This window comes from Lissotriton helveticus, chromosome 2_1 (assembly GCF_964261635.1).
Source record: "Lissotriton helveticus chromosome 2_1, aLisHel1.1, whole genome shotgun sequence".
NCBI classification, from domain to species: Eukaryota; Metazoa; Chordata; class Amphibia; order Caudata; family Salamandridae; genus Lissotriton; species Lissotriton helveticus.
Genome location: NC_136059.1, coordinates 1339861217 through 1339883269, shown reverse-complemented (window position 1 = coordinate 1339883269; position 22053 = coordinate 1339861217). Strand labels below are relative to the sequence as shown.

The 22053-nt window shown below is 43.6% G+C and overlaps 1 protein-coding gene across 2 annotated transcripts in view; it reads left to right on the top strand.

Moving 5' to 3' along the window:
• The window catches only part of ZCCHC7 (zinc finger CCHC-type containing 7), a 161911-nt gene that overhangs the window by 50796 nt on the left and 89062 nt on the right, over window positions 1–22053 (top strand). For both annotated transcript variants that reach the window (XM_078676269.1, XM_078676271.1), the window contains exon 4: window positions 9144–9266. In XM_078676269.1, the coding sequence (XP_078532395.1) occupies window positions 9144–9266 (123 nt within the window). The remainder of the gene's footprint in view (window positions 1–9143; window positions 9267–22053) is intronic.

Genomic DNA, 22053 nt, shown 5'->3' with positions numbered 1-22053 from the left:
TGTGGGCTGGAGTCGTGTTATGTGCGCAGTGGTGCCTAATGTGTACTGTTTGTAGAGGGTGAGGTATTAGTATAAATTGATATAGATGTTTTGTTGGGGAGGCAAACACATAGCCAGCTCTATGGCTTGAAGTGTGATTGACCTTATCTTCTTCCAGCTTTTCCAAATATAAAATCCCTAAGGGCTTCTACTTTGTTTTTTTTCAGCTTTTAGGCTTCATGTGAACATGTTTACATATTTTTTCACTTACGGACTGCATTCTGTTGGTATCTACTTGGTTTAACATGTTGATAAGTTGGGTGAGGTTATCCATTACAAGAAGAGGCCTCCATTAACCACCAGTGCATTATTAGTTTTGCTCATTAGATTTATTGCTTCTTTGGATCCATTGTGTACGCTCTGCAACTTTCATCATCAGTTTATGTGCCTGTGCCCTCTCAAAATTGTGGAAATATTTCCAGGGGCCTGTGAAATCCAGTAGTTATCCTGACAAAACCTAATGGCCCGAACTATAATTTGCCTCTGTCCTTTGACCCAAGAAAGGAGTGTTCTAGGCTTCCGCTTTGGTCGAAATGTATTGCTCACATTCATCAAGCATTGTCTGGAGCACAGGTTACAATTTATAAACGATACAAATACAATGATGGTTAAGTGATCTCAAAATGTATTCTGACACAAAAGTCCATTGTGAAGTAGTCAAGAATACTTTATTTCGACTCTAAAAGAGTCATAAAAGATTGCACACACTTAATTTCATTTGAAAGACAGCAAGTCCACATACACAAAATTTAAAATTATTAATATCTGCTATGAATCTTAAAAATAGTAAAAATATAATTTAAAATACAATATATGATCTCATCTGTTCCTAGGGAGAGTAAAAACTCCATTGCCAGTTTATAATTCCTAATCCCTGCTGCAAGTAATAATGGGCTAATAAACTGCTTCCTCAGGGGGTTGTCAAATTTTACACAACAGAATAAAGTGCGTAGTGCTTGGAAAGAGCAACTGTCACACGGAAAGACAGGGAGTGAAGCAAACCACGAGCCTTGAATAGGGAAAGCAACTAAGAAATGTATGCTTTTTTAGACGCAGCCTCGTCAACAAAAATGTCCTCCTTTCATTTAGGTCAATTTGCAGATACAGGGCAGGTTCTCTTTGTGATTGAGAGAGAAGCTCTGGGTAACCAGTCGCATTACACATAGAAAATGAATAAATAGAGGTTTCTCTTGGATTACAACTCATAAAGAGTCAGATTTCCCCACATTTAATCATACAAAGGACATTCAAGTATACTTAATCCACTATCATTTCGGAACCCATAAGTCAATTATAAACACAAAAATCTTTTATGAATATCACAAAAGTTCACTTATTAAAACCACAATTGATAATATAAATAACAATAATTTGAACAAGTTAAAAAAATGTGGTTAAGAAGTGTATTCCGACAGATTTATACATATGACAAATACATTTCAATATACATGAGACAAAAAAAAGTGACACAATAAAAATCATCATAAATACGTTAATTCAACTGAATCAATTGCTTTAGTCTATCAATCCTTTTACGATTAGGCTCACATGTTCCTCGATTTTGATAATATAAAAAACGAGGGGCGTTGACGCGTTTCGGTGAGCTATATTACGTATAGAGCCTGCCCACATTAGACTTTGATAAAAGAGAGACTTTATAGTGGCAGACGATACATTTGTTTAGTATATGGGAGTTTGTATAATATTCTATAACACCCATTTTGGCAGAACACGTTTTGACATACCTTAACCAAGGTATGTCTGAGCTATTATCCAGCTTCATGTAATCAGCCAGTATTGTTCTACAGAGGGCGGCCTCTGGATTCTTGCAGGTTTTTAACCAAAGCAACAATGGTTATTTCACAATATAGTCTATCAAATAGGTCAGACCAACTTCCTCATGACAAAAAGAAACAGAGGATCTCTGGGGCACTGAGAAGTCTTCTTAGAAACTTATTCTCTATTATTTGAAGTGATCTTCAATTTACATGTCCCCACACTTCAGCCCCAAAAGTTACCACAGAAAGGCTTTTACACTTGTAAGTACGTAACATCTCCTCAGTTCGTTTATGTCCCAATCTTTTAGCAAATCTAAAAATAGCATTGATCGACTTCTGAAATTGCATTCTAATGTTTCCAATTAAAATCAGCATCAAATGGTACCCCCAGGTAAGTGAAATGTGGAACTTTCTTAATGTCTTCACCACCAATAAAAATCTTCTCGTTTTGCTTTTTATGGACCACATTTCATAATAAATGATTTAGTATGATTAACTATTAGCCCCAGATCGTTCATACAACATTAAATGAATCTAGTAGTATTTGTAAGCCATTTGCTGTCCTAGCTATCTGGACAGCGCCATCAGCGTATAGGAGAACAGGTATTTGGTACATGTTACATATTGGAGAGTCCTTTCCCACCTTAGATAGTTGGTCTCCCAGCCCGTTAAAATATAGTAAAAAGAGGAATGGGGACAGGACGCAAACCTGCCTTACCCTATATTCGAAGGGAATCCTTCGGTCAAATCTCCCTTACTACTATAGCGTACGGAGTCTGAGGTGTGTTCATGAAGCCTACTGAGGAAGGTGATAATTGCTCCATCAATCCTCATTTGTAACATTATAGACCATAGATGACTGCCTTTCACTGTGCCAAAAGCACAGGTTAGGTCCATGAAGGCTAGGTGAACACTTCCCTTTTGTGCTTTGGTTACTTTTGGACAATTAATGCCAGAGTTAATGTTTGTTCCACAGTTCCAAGTCCTGGCCGGAATCCAAATTTGGCCAAGATTACCCTGCTCAAGATTTTAACTGAACTATCGAGCAGGGAAATTGGGCGATAGCAATGAAGTTGGGTTTTATACCCTTTTTTAAAAACCGGCACTATACTGGCTTTTGCCAGGTCTTGACTAGTGGGCCCACTATTGCAGCTTTTGAAACATTTGTAATCAAAGTGGTCCAGAAATCTACTAAATACATGTAGAGGTCCGCAGGTATTCTATCTGGGCCCAGGGCTTTCTCAGGGTGAGTATTTTCTATATCCAATAGTACCTCACTCTACCTCTATTGAATTACTTAGGGCCTGGGCAGATCTTATATCAAAGGTGATTTCTATAGCCAACGATCGATTTACTATCCTTGGTTCCGGAGAAAATTTTTCCGAAAAATGATTAACCCAGGCTTCAGCTGGGACTATGGTATCTATTTTGGGAGTTTCATTACCAAACATAGTAACTGAGGTTATCACCTCCCAGAAAGCACAAGAGTCTTTTAGGGTCAAAGCAATTTTTAGATCTTCCCAGGTCTTATCTTTCAGGAACCGTTTCCTTTACCCAATTGCCTTTTTATAATCTTTCTTTGCTTTTATTATTTCATCCTTATTGCTCAGGGTCTTTTTTAAGGCCGACCATAGCGCCTTATGTGCTTCAGAGCAGATCTTATTAAACCATCTTGGATGTTCGGGAGCTTTCCTACTACGTTGGGTTAGTTTATCTGCCATGAGGCCATTTAGATTTGTGAAGGCCACTATGACGTTCTCCGGAGAGGCGGAATCCTGAGAGTACTTTCTCAATATCGGCCTTGTCAGTTGTTATAAGGTTTGTAAGAAAGGCCACCTTATCCACCTTTCCCCATTTAATACTTATTTCTGTTATATGCTGCCCTATGCTGTATTTTATTGTCCTTATCTGTGGTCACAAGTTGGTTTAAAGTTAAAACAATGGGATTATGGTCACTCATGCAACTTGCCTTAACTACACACCCCTTGAACAATTGCCCTAGATCTTTGCTAATTAAAATGTGGTCAATTTTCGAAGACGATGAGGAACCCACGTGTGTTGGAATCTGGGTGGAGATAACCACATCCAGGTCTTGTGCAAATTTCTAATTCTTGGCAGTGGCAACTATGTTCAATGTATCCCCATACGGCGTATGTTTGAAATGGTTCAAGGACTGATCCCGCTCATCACAGATGCCACAAGATTCCTGGACCCTGGGACCACAAGTTCCTACATTAAAATCCCCCACCCAAATTATTTGCAGAGCCTTTCTATGATTATTCTGCACTTCAGTTATAACATCTAGGTCCTCTACAATGTTCGTCACAGTTGGATAAAAAATATTATAGTAATAGTTTATTAGGAGCAGATCAAATAACTTTGGCGTAATAATTAAAAGCAGCTGATAATATTGGGATTTACACAGTGCTCTTTTTGAAATAGCTGTCAATGCCACTGATATAAAGGTGACTAAACCCTCTTTCGCTCAGCCCGCTTATGAAGGGATAGCTGGTATATAATATGAAGCAAATCCATCAACATGCAAAGGGTTTATTGTCCAAGTCTCTTGGCAACAAACAATTTGATATTGATCATGCAAAATTCTGAGTCCGGATTATTGATGTTGCACTGAAGACCCACAATGTTCCATGAGACAATACTAAAATCCTCTTGTATATTAGTTGCAGGGTGAAATAGCCAATAATGCAGTAGAGTCCTCTTGTAAAATTTCTTTGCCCTCTGAGACCAGTAACTGTCAGTCTTGTGTTTCTAATTCTGACAGAGCTTCAAATCTGTTTGAAAGAGGGAGATAATTTGTCGAACTCAGGAAAGCGGGTTTGTCTATTTTAGGATCAGGTTTACATGACTTATCGGTGTGCGGGTTTTTGGTTGGCAGAAGAAACCTAGAGGTAATGCTCTGACACCTTCACCGTAAAAATAATTTTTTGCAAGGTTTTGAAAGAGATTTTTGACCACCCACAGATTCCTGAAATTGACAATTATACAATCCCCATAGGATGACTTTGGAGCTGGGCCCACCGAGTTAAGTCTTCTTTTTTTAAATTGTATTTATTTTTTTAACACATTTTTATTGTTCTTGGATATAAAGTACAGAATGTCTGAGCAGCATCTTTGACACTATTAATACATTTCCTCCAAAGAGGACATCTCCTTATTATCAATCTTGCATTACAGAAGAATATACTGAGGTGTACATTACAACCACCTAACAATCGTTAATTGTGTAAGCTTGAACAATTAACATAATCCCCCCTTGCCCCTCCTCCCCTCGGGTCGTGTTAATCTTGCACCCCAGTTAACTCTTCTTGTAGAGATTATTTCCCTTGATAAATCGTGGGACCAGTTTGAATTTCTCTTCAACCAAAATGAGACTACATTTACTAGGGATCCATGAGATTCATATTGTGCCTGCCGCAGTGGGGGAACATTTTCCAAAACAATTAAATAAGGAGTGCACTTTAGTGGAATGTGTGGTCGTATACTATTTTGGTTAATTTTATTGGTGCCGCTGGGACCTTCGGGCACCCTGTACCTAGTGTCCTGTGAGTCTCGAGCCATTTGTTAATCCAGAGGTAGCCCAGATGGTGGTGATGTATCAGGCCTCAGGGTTAGTGTGTGTTTTAATTCTTGTCTCTGGATTAGCATGTGCTTTGCTTATAGGGCCAAAATGTGCCCCTTGGGGCCCATTAAAATTCCCCTGCTTTTCCATGGTGCCTACTCTTCTTATGAGGGTTTTTTTGGGCCAAGATTACGTTCTCGATCTTTTCCTCTAAGCAAATACATTTTTCAAATGTCCCGGAGCATAACTTAATTATAGAATTTATCTGCTCACGCAGTTGATCAAAGCTAACAATATTGTTTGCACCCAGTTTTTTCCTAGCTGGCTCCGCCTTTCTTGTGGCATTTTTCCCTGTACCTTTCTATTTCTTTTCACCTTGTGTTGCTAGGGAACAGGGGATTAATTCCGGGGAGACTCATTTTGGTAACTCCTCTATATTTAGATCTTGCTCGCTTTTTTTGCAGGGAGGACTATCCAACCGTGATATCAGTTCTAATGTGGTCAATGTTTGCGTGACCTTAATCACACAAGGCTTAGACGACTGACACAGCGGACGCTCCAGGTTTTTTTTTTAGAAAGTAATGGTTCCCCTCTCTTTAGGGACATAGGTGTTAACGTAGTCGGGCTACTATGTTCTTTTTGTGCTTCTTCAGCACTGGTAGATTTTGTAGCAATAGCGGCAGATCTCTTTATTGCTGAGCTCATCCTAGCTTCAACTTTGCCTATCTCACTTTCGTTTGCACCCATTACGGAAGTCAGATAGCTTTTGATTGAATTACTTTGTGCGTCACCCTTCTCCCTTGATAGGTCTAAATGGGTCCCCTTTCTTTTTTCCATCGTGAGGTTGCAGTTAATTACAACAGAGTTACCTTCCGGAGCTCTTCAAGAACGTGGATGTTCTCTTCACCAGAGATCTTTAGAGGCCCAATATGCCAAATATCCAGTGTAAAAAAGCACCAGTTAAAAATTAAAACCAAGAGACCGGGCCCAGCCCAGCCTCTTTCGGCTGCTGACGGGCGCAGACGGGCCCACCCTTGGCCCGGGCACGTCCGCATGCATAGCGCTCTGCGGGAGCCCCGAGCTACCTTTATGCGCCTCCTGGCGCTGCCGGGATGCGTTTGCGGGACCTGCCTCTAGGGCTGTTGGGGGCTGGAGTCCCCTTCCAAAAGTGCTGGTGCCTGGTGTGCAATGGTGCTACCTATATGCACCTCCTGGAGCTAGGACTCTTGAATTCAGCAAATCATTACTCTTAAATACATCACAATAGGATGAGTGCTTCGTCAAACTGACTTCTTCTTGGCTGCAAAGACAAATAATTACACCCCATGCATAAAACGAATTGAACGATTAAAAAAAAGATATAGGAGAGCCAACATACAAACTCCCTCTTTGAAGTGCCAAAAAGAAGGTGAATATGGTCAGTGCAAAGAAAAAGAATAAAAGTACTAGACACCAATGATCTGATCTTACATTAGATACCCTGAGCAGTAGAATGTGTCATAAGTGCCGTGCACTGAATAGGAGACCAAGAAAGAAAACAGAAAAAAGATTTGAGAAAAAATATTCAATAGGTGAAACACCCAATCAGGAATGAGCTCTCTATTCTTTTCTTTGCACTGAATGTAATAACCCTGTTTCTGGCACTTCAACGAGGGGCTTTGGACTTTGTCTCTCCTATCTCTTTTCTTTAATCGTTCAATTAGTTTTATACATGTTGTGTAATTATTTGTCTTTACAGCCTTGAAGAAGTCAGTTTGATGAAACACGTCAGCAGTATCCATCATATTCCAGTGTATCAACGTGTAATGATTTTTTGAGTTCGGGGATATTTAACTAGTGTTCTAACAATATATTGAATTATTTGTATTCTGAGTATGATCAAACTCCTTGTTCGGCCCTTGCAGCTTGGTGTGACTAAATATGTTGTTTTGTTCTTGTACATTGAAGCTTTATTGCTTTTGATGTGGGTGCTCCAGGCTGAAGAATACTGTCTCCTTGCTGTGAGGATCATCGCTATGACACATACTGTATCTGGAGAGCAGTCGGAAGAGGATGCTTGACAGGAGAAGCACTTTAAATCGGTTCGAAAGTGCATACAGTGATCCATATCTCCGGCTGTGTTTGCTGTATAAAGGGGGGGGGGGGGTACTACACAGTTGTTGTTCCAGTTCTTTTTGATCAAGGCAAGGAGTGCTGTCTACAGTACTCGGAGGACTGCTGCACAACCAGAGCTTGGGTCTGCCACAGAGGCCACCTTCCCTGGGGTGAGGGGGCATAAAGTGAAGTGTACCCTGCTGCCAGAGTTGACCGCCTGTCCTGAGTGCCTGTCCTGAGCGCCTAGAAACCAGCCTGTCTGGTAAGCTAGAGTAATAGTTTGGCAAATTTGAGAAATGATTGTCCAGGAGGTGGAAGGTGCAGCACAACCATAATGCAGTGGGTTCTGCAGAAATGGAGGACTATGGAAAGGGATTTGTGCTCCCATGTGCCGACAGGAGACAGATTCTCCTGTGATTCCTGGTCAGAAACTTGAAGGCATAGTGTGGCCTAGCTGCTACGCCTGAACTTGTTAGGGGCAGCTTGACCTGAGCTGCTGTGCCTAGTAATCAAGTGCAGCATAACCTGGCCTACTGTGCCAAGAAATCAAATGTGACATGACCTGAACCACTATGCAAGAGACCGAGTGCTGTGTGACTGTTGCTATGACAACAAGTTTTAGACCGCAGCATGGACACTCCACACATCAGTAGGACTCACCTGTTGCCTCACCCGCTGCCAAGGACCAAGCTGTCCCGTGACTGCAACATTTCAGACCTTCATAGGCAGTCGGGCCGCAATGCATTCAGCAGGGACTGGTAAGTCTCAGCGTCCTCTGAAGTACCTTTGACCAACTGAGCAGCTGCAGATGTAACTGAGAGGAAGAACCAACCCAGACGACTGGTTTGCCCTCAGCCCCAGATGCAGGGGAGCAGAAAGCCGGGCCCCGCCTGGACCAGGCCTGATCAACAGCCTTGCATATGTTTTTAGATGAGGATCTGTACTAAGACTGTGAGACTTTGCACTCTTAAAGTGTTGGGCTAACACTTCGCTGAGATCATTCTTGCTACATTGTGCTGAAAGGGTGTGTTCCACCTGAGGCACCATGGAGAACTAGGCCCATAGCAGGGAGAGGTGCCAATGGTCTTTAGTGCCTGAACACTGTTTTGAATCCTAAATATATTGGTATAGTATGTAGTCCTAATGTGTAATAAACATATATTTTTTTTAAAAGTCAAGTACTAGGTTGGACAGTCCTTTATTATATGGATGTGTGTATGTTGAATGCTGAGCTCGAGCAACCTGTGACTTCTCGCGATCACATGCCCTGAAAGTGATTTGCTGAAGTGAATGTACTTTGCCCAGATTGCAGAGCCATTGTAGGAAGGACCCTATACATTAGAGGCAAACAGCGTCAACCCCCGTAGGTGGATGAACAGTGGCCTCTTGAAATGCGTCTGACACTAAGCTGTTGTTTGCTGGCAGGCCCACAGCTTTTGACCTATTTGTTCATCTTAGCTGCTGGGCCGCTTGTGAAAGAGGATAAACACATAATCTTGGAACTATCTTCTTCAATACGTTTACGCTGATTTGTTTCGTAAAAATTGCATGATATTGTTTGTCAAACACCACACATCTGAAATGAAGGTGATGTGTTTAGAATATTTGAATTTTCTCTCTATTCTTAAAGGATTTAATTTTTTTCTTTTAAGGCTCAGATTGGCAACTATACTCCCTTCAGGCGCGTGAACCGTTACTACACTTCAGACAAAAATATTATCTGTAGAAATTGCGATAATCGTGGACATCTATCCAAAAACTGCTCTGTTCCAAGGGTAAGTTTTGCACTTGTTTTAGTTTTTTTTCCTTTGAAACAGCGATCCTGAACCGCAGTTGTGTGCAGTTGTTTTTGTTCACTTTTTAAAGTACTGCTTGAAGATCTCCCTGAGCTGCTCCTAGTGAAAATTGTACTTGGGAGCATTAACCATTGATATAAGCATCATCGAAGGCTCTAAAGATACAGGTTTGCAGAAGCCCAAAGTGCCAGGCTTCAGCTTAATCACGTCCAGTTGTTGTCACCTCTACAAGTTTATGATGAAAGTGTAATAGCAAATACCTCTTGGTATATAGTGCGTATCACCAGGGCTTTAAGTGGGATGAAAAAACTGGGGGTCTCTCAAAGGGGCGGACCAGTGTAATTAGGGGCGTGGCTTTAAAACACATACGCAAAAAATCTGTGCTTAGCATAGTGTGCCGTCCGACTTGTATTTTGCTGTATCTGTCATTGCATCCAGATATATGATACAACAAGTAACATCATACCTACAACAAGTCAGGACTATTGGCTTTTTCAATGGTTGTTAGTTGTATAAGATAAATAAGCATCAAGTAACATCATACCTACAAAAAGTCAGGACTATTGGCTTTGTCAATGGTTGTTAGTTGCATAAGATAAATAAGCATCAAGTAACATCATACCTACAACAAGTCAGGACTATTGGCTTTGTCAATGGTTGTTAGTTGCATAAGATAAATAAGCTGCAACTATAACTTGTATATAATATTGAAAAAGCTTCCAATTAAATCCCTGGTGACACCCGACAATGATGCTGCTCCTTAGTTTTAGACAGAGAAGGGAAATCCAGAAAGAAAATGACTCTTAAAGGATTTCCCTTCCCCTACAACACTCACCTGGCATGATGTCATGCTGTAACTTCTCCACTACTTAGAAGTGAGCAGTGCGGCCAGCGCATATCCATGTGGCTGCTGTCTCGAAATGGGTTTCTATCGGGCTTTTTTGCGCCTTGGCACTTTTTTCCGGACTGCAGTGACAACAAACAGCTGTCACTGCAGTCTGGGAAAAAAACGCACCGCCTGTGTCAGGTCTCAAGACAGAGCCCGAGAGAGACCCGTTTCGAGGCCCCCTGAAAAAAACTGCCGGTGCTCAGATCCCTTCAGACCCGGCCCACTTAAAGCCCTGCGTATCACTAGTTTTATACCCGCCCGCTTTCTTTGCAGGTCACGTGTGGTGTCAATACTATACTTGTAAACATTTTTTTTTTTAATGGAATTTTATATAGCTCGAACTTGACCCTGTATCAGTTATCAGAGCGCTTTACATAGCACTAGTTGCGTTACATGAGGACACATTAATTTTTGTTAGGGAAGGGGGAGATGAAGTGATTTGCCCAGAATCTCAGGATGTTCAGCATCATTGCCGAGACTCGAACCCAGTTCCCCAGAGTTGAGGTCGACCGCCCTAGCAGTTAGCCCAACTCCTCTCCCCATACTTCCTTCCTTCCTTTCTTTCTTTATTTTTTCTTTCTTTATTTCTTTTATGCCTTTGTTCCTTTTTGCCTTATTTCCTATTTCTTATTTCTTATTTTCCATTTCTTTCTTTCTTCTTCCGTTCGTTCTTGCCTTCTTTCATTTTTTCTTTCCTTCTTTCATTTTTTTCAGTTCTGCTTTTCTCTTTTTTGCTTCTTTCATTTCCTTTCTTTTATCTTCTTTCTTTTTGCCTTCTGCCTAATCTTCTTTCTTTCATGCCTTTTTTCTTTGTTTCCTTAATTGTTTTCCTTCATTTGCCTTTTCCTAACCTTTCTTTGCATCTTCCTTGCTTTAAAATGTTCCCTTTCTTTTTTTTTGCCTTCCATCCTTCCCTCCTTCCTTTTTTGCCTGCCTTCTTTCCTTCCTTCCATTCGTTAATTTCTTTCTCCCCTTCCTTCTTACCTTTTTCTTTCTTGCCTTCTTTCTCAAAGGTAGGAGGCTAACAGACCAATTTGATCTTTTAGGTCTGTGCTATCCAAAACCTTTTGACTTTACTAAAAGTATGTTTTATTAACAAACAACGAAAGAGTGATTGACAGCGCAAAATAAAAAGTGAAATATAAACACTGAGATTTGCGGCCAAATACAAACTCTGAACAAAAAGAGACACAATGAAAGTGTGTGAAAGCAGTGGGAAGTAACCTTTGTTTAAAAGGTACCCTCACTCACCAACCTAGTTGGTGACATGCTTCATCATTGGGTTCCACCAGGGAGACCGAATGTCTCCCCGGTGTGCTACTACGCCTGACTTACAGCGGAGCTGGTTTTGGACGTGTGAAGTGGTGCCTGAAAGGGTGTATGGTGATTTAAAAGATGGCGAGCTGGTCCCAAAACTAACTTTAATAGAGGGTCAGCACGCGATCATTAAAAAGAAGTGAATCGAACACTGGTGGCTATGAATTTGAACCAAATGTATACTTAAAAAACTGAAAAGGTCGACATGTTTCTGCTTTTGTGCTAGCTCAGCAAAGCTTTCATCAGGACCAAGTAAGAATCCCCAGGTAGTATACGCACGTTAAGGCGTACCCTAACCTTGGGGATGTGTATATGTGTAGATACAACTCACGGTTCTACCCATTTAGGCTTTCCCGGGATTTCCAAGGACACCGACTTCGTAAGGTAAATATACCGGGCTTCCTGGGCTCAGCGGCAGTGGAACTCTTCACGCCGAGGATAATATTGCGCCTCAACGACTCCCCACTGGAAACCTAATTGGCAGCACAATATCCTTGGTGCAACAACATCAACTGTTGCATGGCTAATCACTTATAAGGTTCCAAACGTGAAACCTGTTGGCTATGCCAATGCTTGTTTATAGGTTTCCTATACTTGTTAAAATCGTATAGAGTACTGCTAGATTTACCCTTACAACGCATCTGTGTTTACAAATGTACTTGCCTGGCTGCAGAAGGGATACTTCACTTCTATCAATCACCCGCCCCCCCCCCAGCTCCGGATCATCGCCCACAAGTCTTTGTTGCCCTGTGAACTCATATGGGGACTTAGAAAAGTGGATAGTGTTCAACAACTTTGTGTCATTATGTTGAATCACACTGTGTGTTAAGCAGGGTGTCATTCACCAATAGGGTGAGAGCTGATCTTCACCTCAGAAGTAAGTTTACCAGTGAAAAATCGATTAAGCGTGAGCCCACTGAAGACTCACATGTTGCATGTGAGCATTAAATACATTCTGACCTGCAGGGGTTAAATTGGGCGCGCAACGAGGGGAAAATTACCTTGCATATCCATCAACATTTTAAATTAGGCCTGAACTTCCTTAGTACAGAATGCAGTAGATTTATACGCGGGGCTCCGAGGTTCACAAAAAGAAGGTGAAGCTCGAAACTACGTGGATCATCAACCTTATACAATCCTCAATGATCAGGTGCTCGGCGACAACACGCTGCTCTACTCTGAGACAGAAGAGTTTTGTAAATGTAATTAGAATATGGACTAATTTAGAATTATCAAAACCTTCCTATGAATTACTGGGCACAAGTTTATTATTGAAAGGTAAATTGACTGTTTTAACAGAATTCTGCCTGCCGCCACTGGTGGGCGGGGGTGCAAACTAGCATGGCTTGCCCGGCTTCTACAGGCGCGCCTTAGATACGACTATGACCCCCTACAAGTCAAAATGTTCAACACTGACTTGACCATTTCCACCGTGAGCTCTTGGTAAAACCCACTTTTAATTTTTAATGCCGCATCATGGCCCGTTTCCTTTAAAAAAGAGAGAGAGGGAGAATGTTTTTTTTTTATTGAGCACATTTACTTAAGTTACTAATTCAGAGGCCTGCGGCTGCGTTAACGTGGGTCCCATCACAAAATCCCATCCAAAATGCTGCGCTGGCTGTGTTTAGTATTAAACAGTCTGTGTATATTCACAGCATCACTGGACACTTTAAATACCCGTGTGGGCCCAGCTCCGTTGCATTAACAGTATGATAATGGCTTCGAGCTACATTCCGCCTGGTGCGCACCCGTGAAAAGTACTGCAGCGCTTTTAAGAGCCCACTGTGTGCAACAAGCGCCTGAACCTGTTTTTACAATTTCTAACTATCTAAGTAACATGGTCATGAGATGCACACTTCGACTACAATATTGTGACCGCCTACAGTCAATCAGTCATTTTAAAGAAAGAACAAATTTAGCTTTTCTATACTGAAAAGATGTTCCCGAGTGTTAAAGTGAGGGGGTGGCTTGAAATGGTTGTCAACTAGTTCCTCCTACGGCACTAAAGTTCCTCAAGCCATATCATTAAGAACAGCATTTATGTGAGAGCAGAGTCAAATTTGAAAGCAGCCCATTAGCAAACTGAGTGCATTCAGTGCAGATGAATTGGTTGCGGTATAACGTGACTTGCTAGGGTAACCCGTCCGAGGTAGTGGATTTTACTAAGACAGCTTTAAAAACCAACCCACTAATTCAAAGTCCACAGCTCGGGATAATTGCACTCATTTAAGTTTGAAGGGACTCCGCGGGAAAGACACAACCTAAAGCCACGTTACCCTTGTAAGTCAAGTAAACTAGCTTCGCCCCTACAGCTGCACATGCTGTCGCTTCAGCCGTCGAGGGAGCGCTCCCAGCCCTGCGGGGGTTAATGTTACGTTTCTACACCGGTGCAGGATGTCCACATGAGAATGTTAGTCACAGCCCCGTATATACATTTGTAAAACTAGCCCTACTTAGCCCAAGATTAGTTGGCTTTGACCAGTTGGCTGTGACGCAGCACTGGAACCGGGCCAATGACCTCCAGCGATGGGTTTCTTGTCAGCGGCATGTGCAGAGGCAAGACACCGCCGCCAGCACACCACAGAGCAGCAAGGTAGGAATAGGGCAAGAGAGCAAAGCGAGGCGCTGCCTGCCAGACCGTCTGCAACAACATTTGTCAACAATGTTACCGGTGGAAAGGACGTCGATGTGCAAAGAAACAAAAAATAAAGAAAACAAGCGCTGAAAGAGAAGCGCGGCCGTGAAAGTTAAATTCCATCTACAGTGTTTACCTTACGGGGGCGAGCAGCAGCGGGCGCGATAATTGCAAACAGATGGCGCCGCTGCTCGCTCCCGCAAGGTAAACTCCGTACATGCGCCTCTACTGAGTGATGGCTCTTAGCGTCAGCTTGTTGTCATTCAGGTTAACTATTGGCCTGCTTGGTGGGGGTAGCAATTCAGAGCCCCCCTCCCCTCCCACGGCAGCGCTTCCTCAGTGTCATCCCTGCACGATTCACCTACAGGACTAACAATGATGGCATCACCCCCATTCTTGTGCCTTCACACTGCCTTAGGCCACGCACACTGCACCCTCACACTACTTTAGGCCACACACACTGCGCCCTCACACTACTTTAGGCAACGCACACTGCGCCCTCACACTACTTTAGGCCACACACACTGCGCCCTCACACTACTTTAGGCCACCCACGCTGCACCCTCACACTATTTTAGGCCACGCGCACTGCGCCCTCACACTACTTTAGGCCACACACTCTGCACTCTCACACACTCTGCACCATCACACACACTGCACCATCAATGCAGCACACACTCCAAATACCACTCAGTGCCACATAATTACACGTCACATAATTACACTGCACTCAAAGCAACCTACACTCCAAATATCACTCAGTGCCACATCATTATACACCACATAATTACACTGCGCTCAAAGCAACATACACTCCAAATACCACTCATTTCCACGTAGTTACACGCCACATAATTACACTGCACTCAATGCAACATACACTCCAAATACCACTCAGTGCCACATATTTACACGCCACATAATTACACTGCACTCAATGCAACATACACTCAAAATACCACTCAGTGCCACATAATTACTTGCCACATAATTACACTCTACTGAATGCAACACACACTCCACACAATACCACTCAGTGCCACATAACTATATGCTACATAATTACACTGCACTCAATGCAACATACACTTCAAACAATACCACTCAGTGCCACATAATTACACACCTCACAATTACACTCTCCTGAGTACAACATACACTCCAAATACCACTTTGTGCCACATAATTATATGCTACATAATTACACTGCGCTCAACGCAACATACACTCCAAATACCACTCAGTGCCACATAATTACACGCCACATAATTACTCTATCTATCTATCTATAGCCCTCACTCTATCTATCTATCGCCCACACACTATCTATCTATCTAGCGCCCTCACTCTATCCATCGCCATCACTCTATCGCCCTCACTCTATCAATCTATCTATCTATCGCCCTCACCTATCGCCCTCACTCTATCTATCGCCCTCACTCTATCGCCCTCACTCTATCGCCCTCACTCTATCTATCGCCCTCACTCTATCTATCGCCCTCACTCTATCTATCGCCCTCACTCTATCTATCGCCCTCACTCTATCTATCGCCCTCACTCTATCTATCGCCCTCACTCTATCTATCGCCCTCACTCTATCTATCTATCGCCCTCGCTCTATCTATCTATCGCCCTCGCTCTATCTATCGCCCTCACTCTATCTCCCTCCCTCACTCTATCCCCCTCACTCTATCTATCTATCTATCTATCTATCTATCTATCTATCTATCTATATATCTATCTATCTATCTATCTATCTATCTAACTATCGCCCTCACTCTATCTATCTATCGCCCTCACTCTATCTATCTATCGCCCTCACTCTATCTATTTAATGCCCTCTATCTATCTATCTATCTATCACCCTCACTCTATCTATTGCCCTCAGTCTGTCTATCTATCGCCCTCACTCTATCTGGCTGTCTATCGCACTCACTCTATCTGTCTATCTATCGCACTCACTCTATCTACCCATCGCCCTCACTCTATCTATCTATCTATCGCACTCACTCTATCTATCTATCGCATCACAACAGCATCACTCAGCACCACCACAGCATCACTCAGGGGCACCACAACGTCACTATGCGCTAACACAGCATCAATGAACGCCACAGCATCACTCGTTACCACCACAACATCACTCAGCGCCATCACTGCATCAATCTGTGCAACCATTCAACAACAACGTTCAAATACGTTCTATAAATGTTTCAAACTTTATTACAAATGTCACAAAAAGAGGGTAATATTTCACTTCTGTTCTTGGATTTTCGTCACAATAAAATACACTGAACATAGTCTTCACAAAAGTTATTTACAAAAGTTTAAGCTATTGCCATTATAAATTACAATAACTTTTATTTAAGTATTAATTATTAAAACAAATTAAAAGCCATTGTGTTTTGTAATAGCAATACATCTAAGTCACGTAAATACAACACATATTGCATTACAAATGCTATAGGTGTCACATTTGCGAAGGTTATAGCTATTGGCATTCTAAATGACAAAGTTATTAATTTCGCTATTTTCAAAATCAACACATAAATAAAAAAATTATCATTTACAATATCAATAGCTCAAACTTTCCTAATGCGAGACCTATTGCATTGCAAATGCTTGTTTAAGGATACATTTGGTTAACATTCATAACCACACACGCCACATAATTACTCTATCTATCTATCTATAGCCCTCACTCTATCTATCTATCGCCCACACACTATCTATCTATCTAGCGCCCTCACTCTATCCATCGCCATCACTCTATCGCCCTCACTCTATCAATCTATCTATCTATCGCCCTCACCTATCGCCCTCACTCTATCTATCGCCCTCACTCTATCGCCCTCACTCTATCGCCCTCACTCTATCTATCGCCCTCACTCTATCGCCCTCACTCTATCTATCGCCCTCACTCTATCTATCGCCCTCACTCTATCTATCGCCCTCACTCTATCTATCGCCCTCACTCTATCTATCGCCCTCACTCTATCTATCTATCGCCCTCGCTCTATCTATCTATCGCCCTCGCTCTATCTATCGCCCTCACTCTATCTCCCTCCCTCACTCTATCCCCCTCACTCTATCTATCTATCTATCTATCTATCTATCTATCTATCTATATATCTATCTATCTATCTATCTATCTATCTATCTAACTATCGCCCTCACTCTATCTATCTATCGCCCTCACTCTATCTATCTATCGCCCTCACTCTATCTATTTAATGCCCTCTATCTATCTATCTATCTATCACCCTCACTCTATCTATTGCCCTCAGTCTGTCTATCTATCGCCCTCACTCTATCTGGCTGTCTATCGCACTCACTCTATCTGTCTATCTATCACACTCACTCTATCTACCCATCGCCCTCACTCTATCTATCTATCTATCGCACTCACTCTATCTATCTATCGCATCACAACAGCATCACTCAGCACCACCACAGCATCACTCAGGGGCACCACAACGTCACTATGCGCTAACACAGCATCAATGAACGCCACAGCATCACTCGTTACCACCACAACATCACTCAGCGCCACCACTGCATCAATCTGTGCAACCATTCAACAACAACGTTCAAATACGTTCTATAAATGTTTCAAACTTTATTACAAATGTCACAAAAAGAGGGTAATATTTCACTTCTGTTCTTGGATTTTCGTCACAATAAAATACACTGAACATAGTCTTCACAAAAGTTATTTACAAAAGTTTAAGCTATTGCCATTATAAATTACAATAACTTTTATTTAAGTATTAATTATTAAAACAAATTAAAAGCCATTGTGTTTTGTAATAGCAATACATCTAAGTCACGTAAATACAACACATATTGCATTACAAATGCTATAGGTGTCACATTTGCGAAGGTTATAGCTATTGGCATTCTAAATGACAAAGTTATTAATTTCGCTATTTTCAAAATCAACACATAAATAAAAAATAGCTCAAACTTTCCTAATGCGAGACCTATTGCATTGCAAATGCTTGTTTAAGGATACATTTGGTTAACATTCATAACCACCAGTGTCCGATTCAATTGTTTTTAATGATCGCTGGCTGACCCTCTATTAAAGTTAGTTTTGGGACCAGCTCGCCATCTTTTAAATCACCATACACCTTTTCTGGCACCACTTCACACGTCCAAAACCAGCTCCGCTGTAAGTCAGGCGTAGTAGCACACCGCGGAGACATTCGGTCTCCCTGGTGGCACCCAATGATGAAGCATGTCACCAACCAGGTTTCTTCCCACTGCTTTCACACTCTTTCATTGTGTCTCTTTTTGTTCAGAGTTTGTATTTGGCCGCAAATCTCAGTGTTTATATTTCACTTTTCATTTTGCGCCGTCAATCACTCTTTCGTTGTTTGTTAATTGATATTGAGGGGAAGAGGAGTGATTCTTAGCCCTACCTCTCTTGTTGTTTAAATATATTTTACTAAAAGTATGATCTGATCGAGACTTCTAGCTGTGGATTCCTTACCTTTGAATTTCCCAGGTGTCAGGCTGGATCCAGAAACACGTGCTGAGCAAAACTCCTTGCGCCCGCCGTCGGGTGGCTCAATTCGGCTCCACATGACCTCAGCGGTTATTATGTTGCTGTACCTATATAGGCACCACACAGGTGCCTGGACGTCAGTTCTTTTCTTTCCATGCCAGTTAAGCGCTGATCTGGGAAGAGCTACCCGTGTGTCGCTTTTTTACAGGCCTTTTCTCAACTTTTCGACGAATTCAAAAACAATTCTATTATGTGCGAGGATGTCTTTGAGGAAGACGGGGTTTAAGCCGTGCGGGGCCTGTCCTCGCACAATGTCTGTTACTGACCCCTACCTCATCTGCCTCTGGCGTCTTAAGCGCGCCCACGATCCGAAGTCGTGCTCGGACTGTCGGTCTATGGCTCCCAAGGCCTTGCGGGAGCGGTCTATGCAGCTCCTTGCAGCCCGGCAGTTTGCACCCTTCAGCGAGACTCTGCGGAGGTCCCGGTCCCGATCGAAGAAGAGGACTTGAGGTCTTCGGGACACTCTGGGAATAGGCACAAGAAGAAGGAGAAGTCCAAGCGGACTTCATCTTCAGCTCGACTGTTGTCGGTCGACGAAAGAGGTAAGGAGCACCAACGCTCTAGGCAGGGTTCTGCGGAGGTGGAGCCAGGGTCGACTTCGCACCTCCCTCCCTTTCCGGGAGCCCGAGGAACCTCTGCTCAAATCAGAGAATTCTATTAGGCCATGCACCTCGTATTTGAGCGGGCCGACCCCTCTGGTGAGCCCTAGGGTCCTTGGTGTCGGAAGAGGCCCTGTCGGATTCAATGCCATCGTCTAAGGCCACGGCGCTGGTGGGGCCTCAGAGATTCGCTCCGGGTCGACACTGGTCGTGTCACCACGACCTCCCCTGGCGTCGGACTCGAAGTTGGGGCCTTCAGTGCCGCTGGTGCCCATCGGCTATCCCCGACGACATGTAGTCGGAACGACGTCGCTTTGCACCGATTCTGGAGCAGATTAAACCCAGGGGTACTATGTTATTGCCTGAACACTTTGATGATGTGTTATGCTCGGGAAAGGAATGGGAGGGTCTATGGACTCTTTGGAACACCAGGATGACTCTGCAGAGCAGTTGGACTGGTATGGAGAACTTGGGGAAGCCAGTGGACTGGATACTTCTCCAGATATCAGCATGTTCTTTCAGTCAACTGTAGCTATGGAGGAGGGGGCATCTTATGCCGTGGTGGTCAAGAGGGCAGCCGAGGTCCTTGGACTGTAGTTGGCCTCTGTGCAGGTCAGGACTAATTTCCTGATGGAAGTGTTTTAGCCTGGGGCTTCCCCCTCAGAACTCCTTTTGCCCTTTAATGAAGCACTAAGTGATGTTCTTCTCGGCTTGTGGTCCAAGCCTAGCACAGGGGCTCCTGTGAATAGAACAATTGCACGCTGCCATCGATCAGCTCCGAGCGACCCAAAGTTCCTCAGCCAACACCCCACCCCAGAATGTTTGGTGGTGCAGGCCTCTACATCACAGGGTGCGTTCCCTTCCACCCCGCCGGATAGGCAATCCAAGACGCTGGATTCATTTGGTGAGAAAATGTTTACCTCCTCCAGCCTGGCATTGCGGTCGGTGAATACCACATGCTTATTGGGCTGCTTCTCCCACTCCCTTTGGGAGACGGGTGCGCAAGTGCTGCCATCAGGCCCGGGCTGTGCTCTCTCAGGCAGTGAAGGATGGGAGAGATGCAGCAAAATTCCCCATAAGGTGTGACCTTGACACAACTGATTCGCTGGGCAGATCGATTTCCATGAAAGTGGCCTTTAGGTGCCACGCCTGGCTTAGGACAGCTGGCTTCTCAGGTGATGTCCAGGCAAATTTGATGGACATGCTCTTTGATGGAACCCGTCTTTTTGGGGAAAAGGTAGCTTTGGCCCCATTGAGGTTCAAGGACTCTCGAGCTATGTGTCAGCCCTATCCCAGCCACTTTCCTGCGCAGGCATCCCAAGCCGGACGTGGACATGGATGCGGTTCATTCCGACCTAGGAATGGAAGCCAGAAGTCGTCGGCCACCCTGCCCTCGGCAGTCGCAGCTTCCGCAGCCTCCAAGCATTCCTGGTCTGATTCTGTAAGACCACACCAATCCAGTTGGCAGGAGAATCCATCATCATTTCCCCCTCTGGAGTTCCGTAACATCGAACAAGTGGGACTGGCAGATCATTTAGAAGGGCTGTTCTCTGTCTTTCCTTTCTTTTCCTCTTCCCATTCTCCCCTGGCTAAGAAGCAGCCCACTGAAGGATTAAGGGCCCATTCCACCAGGGAAAAGGCTGCTCCTACGGCCTTGGCTCTGGGTGTCCCAGCCCCGGACATCTGTCAGGTAGCAATGTGGGTATCTTTGCACAGTGATGCCAAGCATTTCTGCCTGGACAGTCTGGTCTGCAGGGACGGGCATTTACCCCGTTCGGTCCTGCAGGATTTCCTAGTTTGAAGTATTGGTTGCACCCACCGCCAGGATGGTATGGTTTGGGTATCTAATTCAAAGGTAAGGAATCTGCAAATAGAAGTCTCTATTAGATGAACAAGTTACTTACCTTCAGTAACGCATTATCTGATAGAGACTCGATCTAGCTGCAGATTCCCTACAGCCCCACCCATGCCTCCCCGCTTTGCGGACTAAATTTGTAGGGTTAGGGTTACTCCCCTTTTCAGCACCCTAGTTTTACACACAACTACGTCAGTTACTTCGTGGCACTGCGCTTCTGGTGTGGAAAAAACCCAAAAATTACTGAAATCCGCATGCCTTGGTGGCTCCTATATAGGTATCGCAACATCATAACCTACACTACCGACAACACCAACATCAAGCGGAGCCGAATGGAGCTACCCAAAGGCATGCACAAGCGGTATTGCTCAGCAAAAGTTTCCAGCTCCCGCCTGACACCTGGTAAATTCAAAGGTAGTGAATCTGCAGCTAGATAGTCTCTACCTGGTAATGCATTACCGAAGGTAAGTAACTTGTTCTATGACATTGTTACTTACAGGGGTTTCAGCCAGACTTCATCCATTAGTCTCTGATTGTGTGATTCATGTTTTTATCCCACCCACCCCGGCATTCATCAAGAGGCAATGTTCCAGCCCACTTCAGCCATTGACTGAACTGACTGTAAGTTATGGAATGCTGCCCTTTCACAAGGAGCACACACACACCCAAAGTAGTTTCCTTCTGATAGATACATATGCCGTGTGAATTCCTCACCTTGTGAATATCCCCCTGCGTCAGCAACATTCGGATATTCTTTTTGTCGCTTCGCGCCGACGTGGACCCGGACGTCATAGAGGCACGGCATCGCTCGCGACCCCGCTGACGTCACCGACGCCTATAATAGGCCCACGCCGGCGTGATAACATCAGTTCCCTTTTTTCCGCGTCATCGACACTAACGG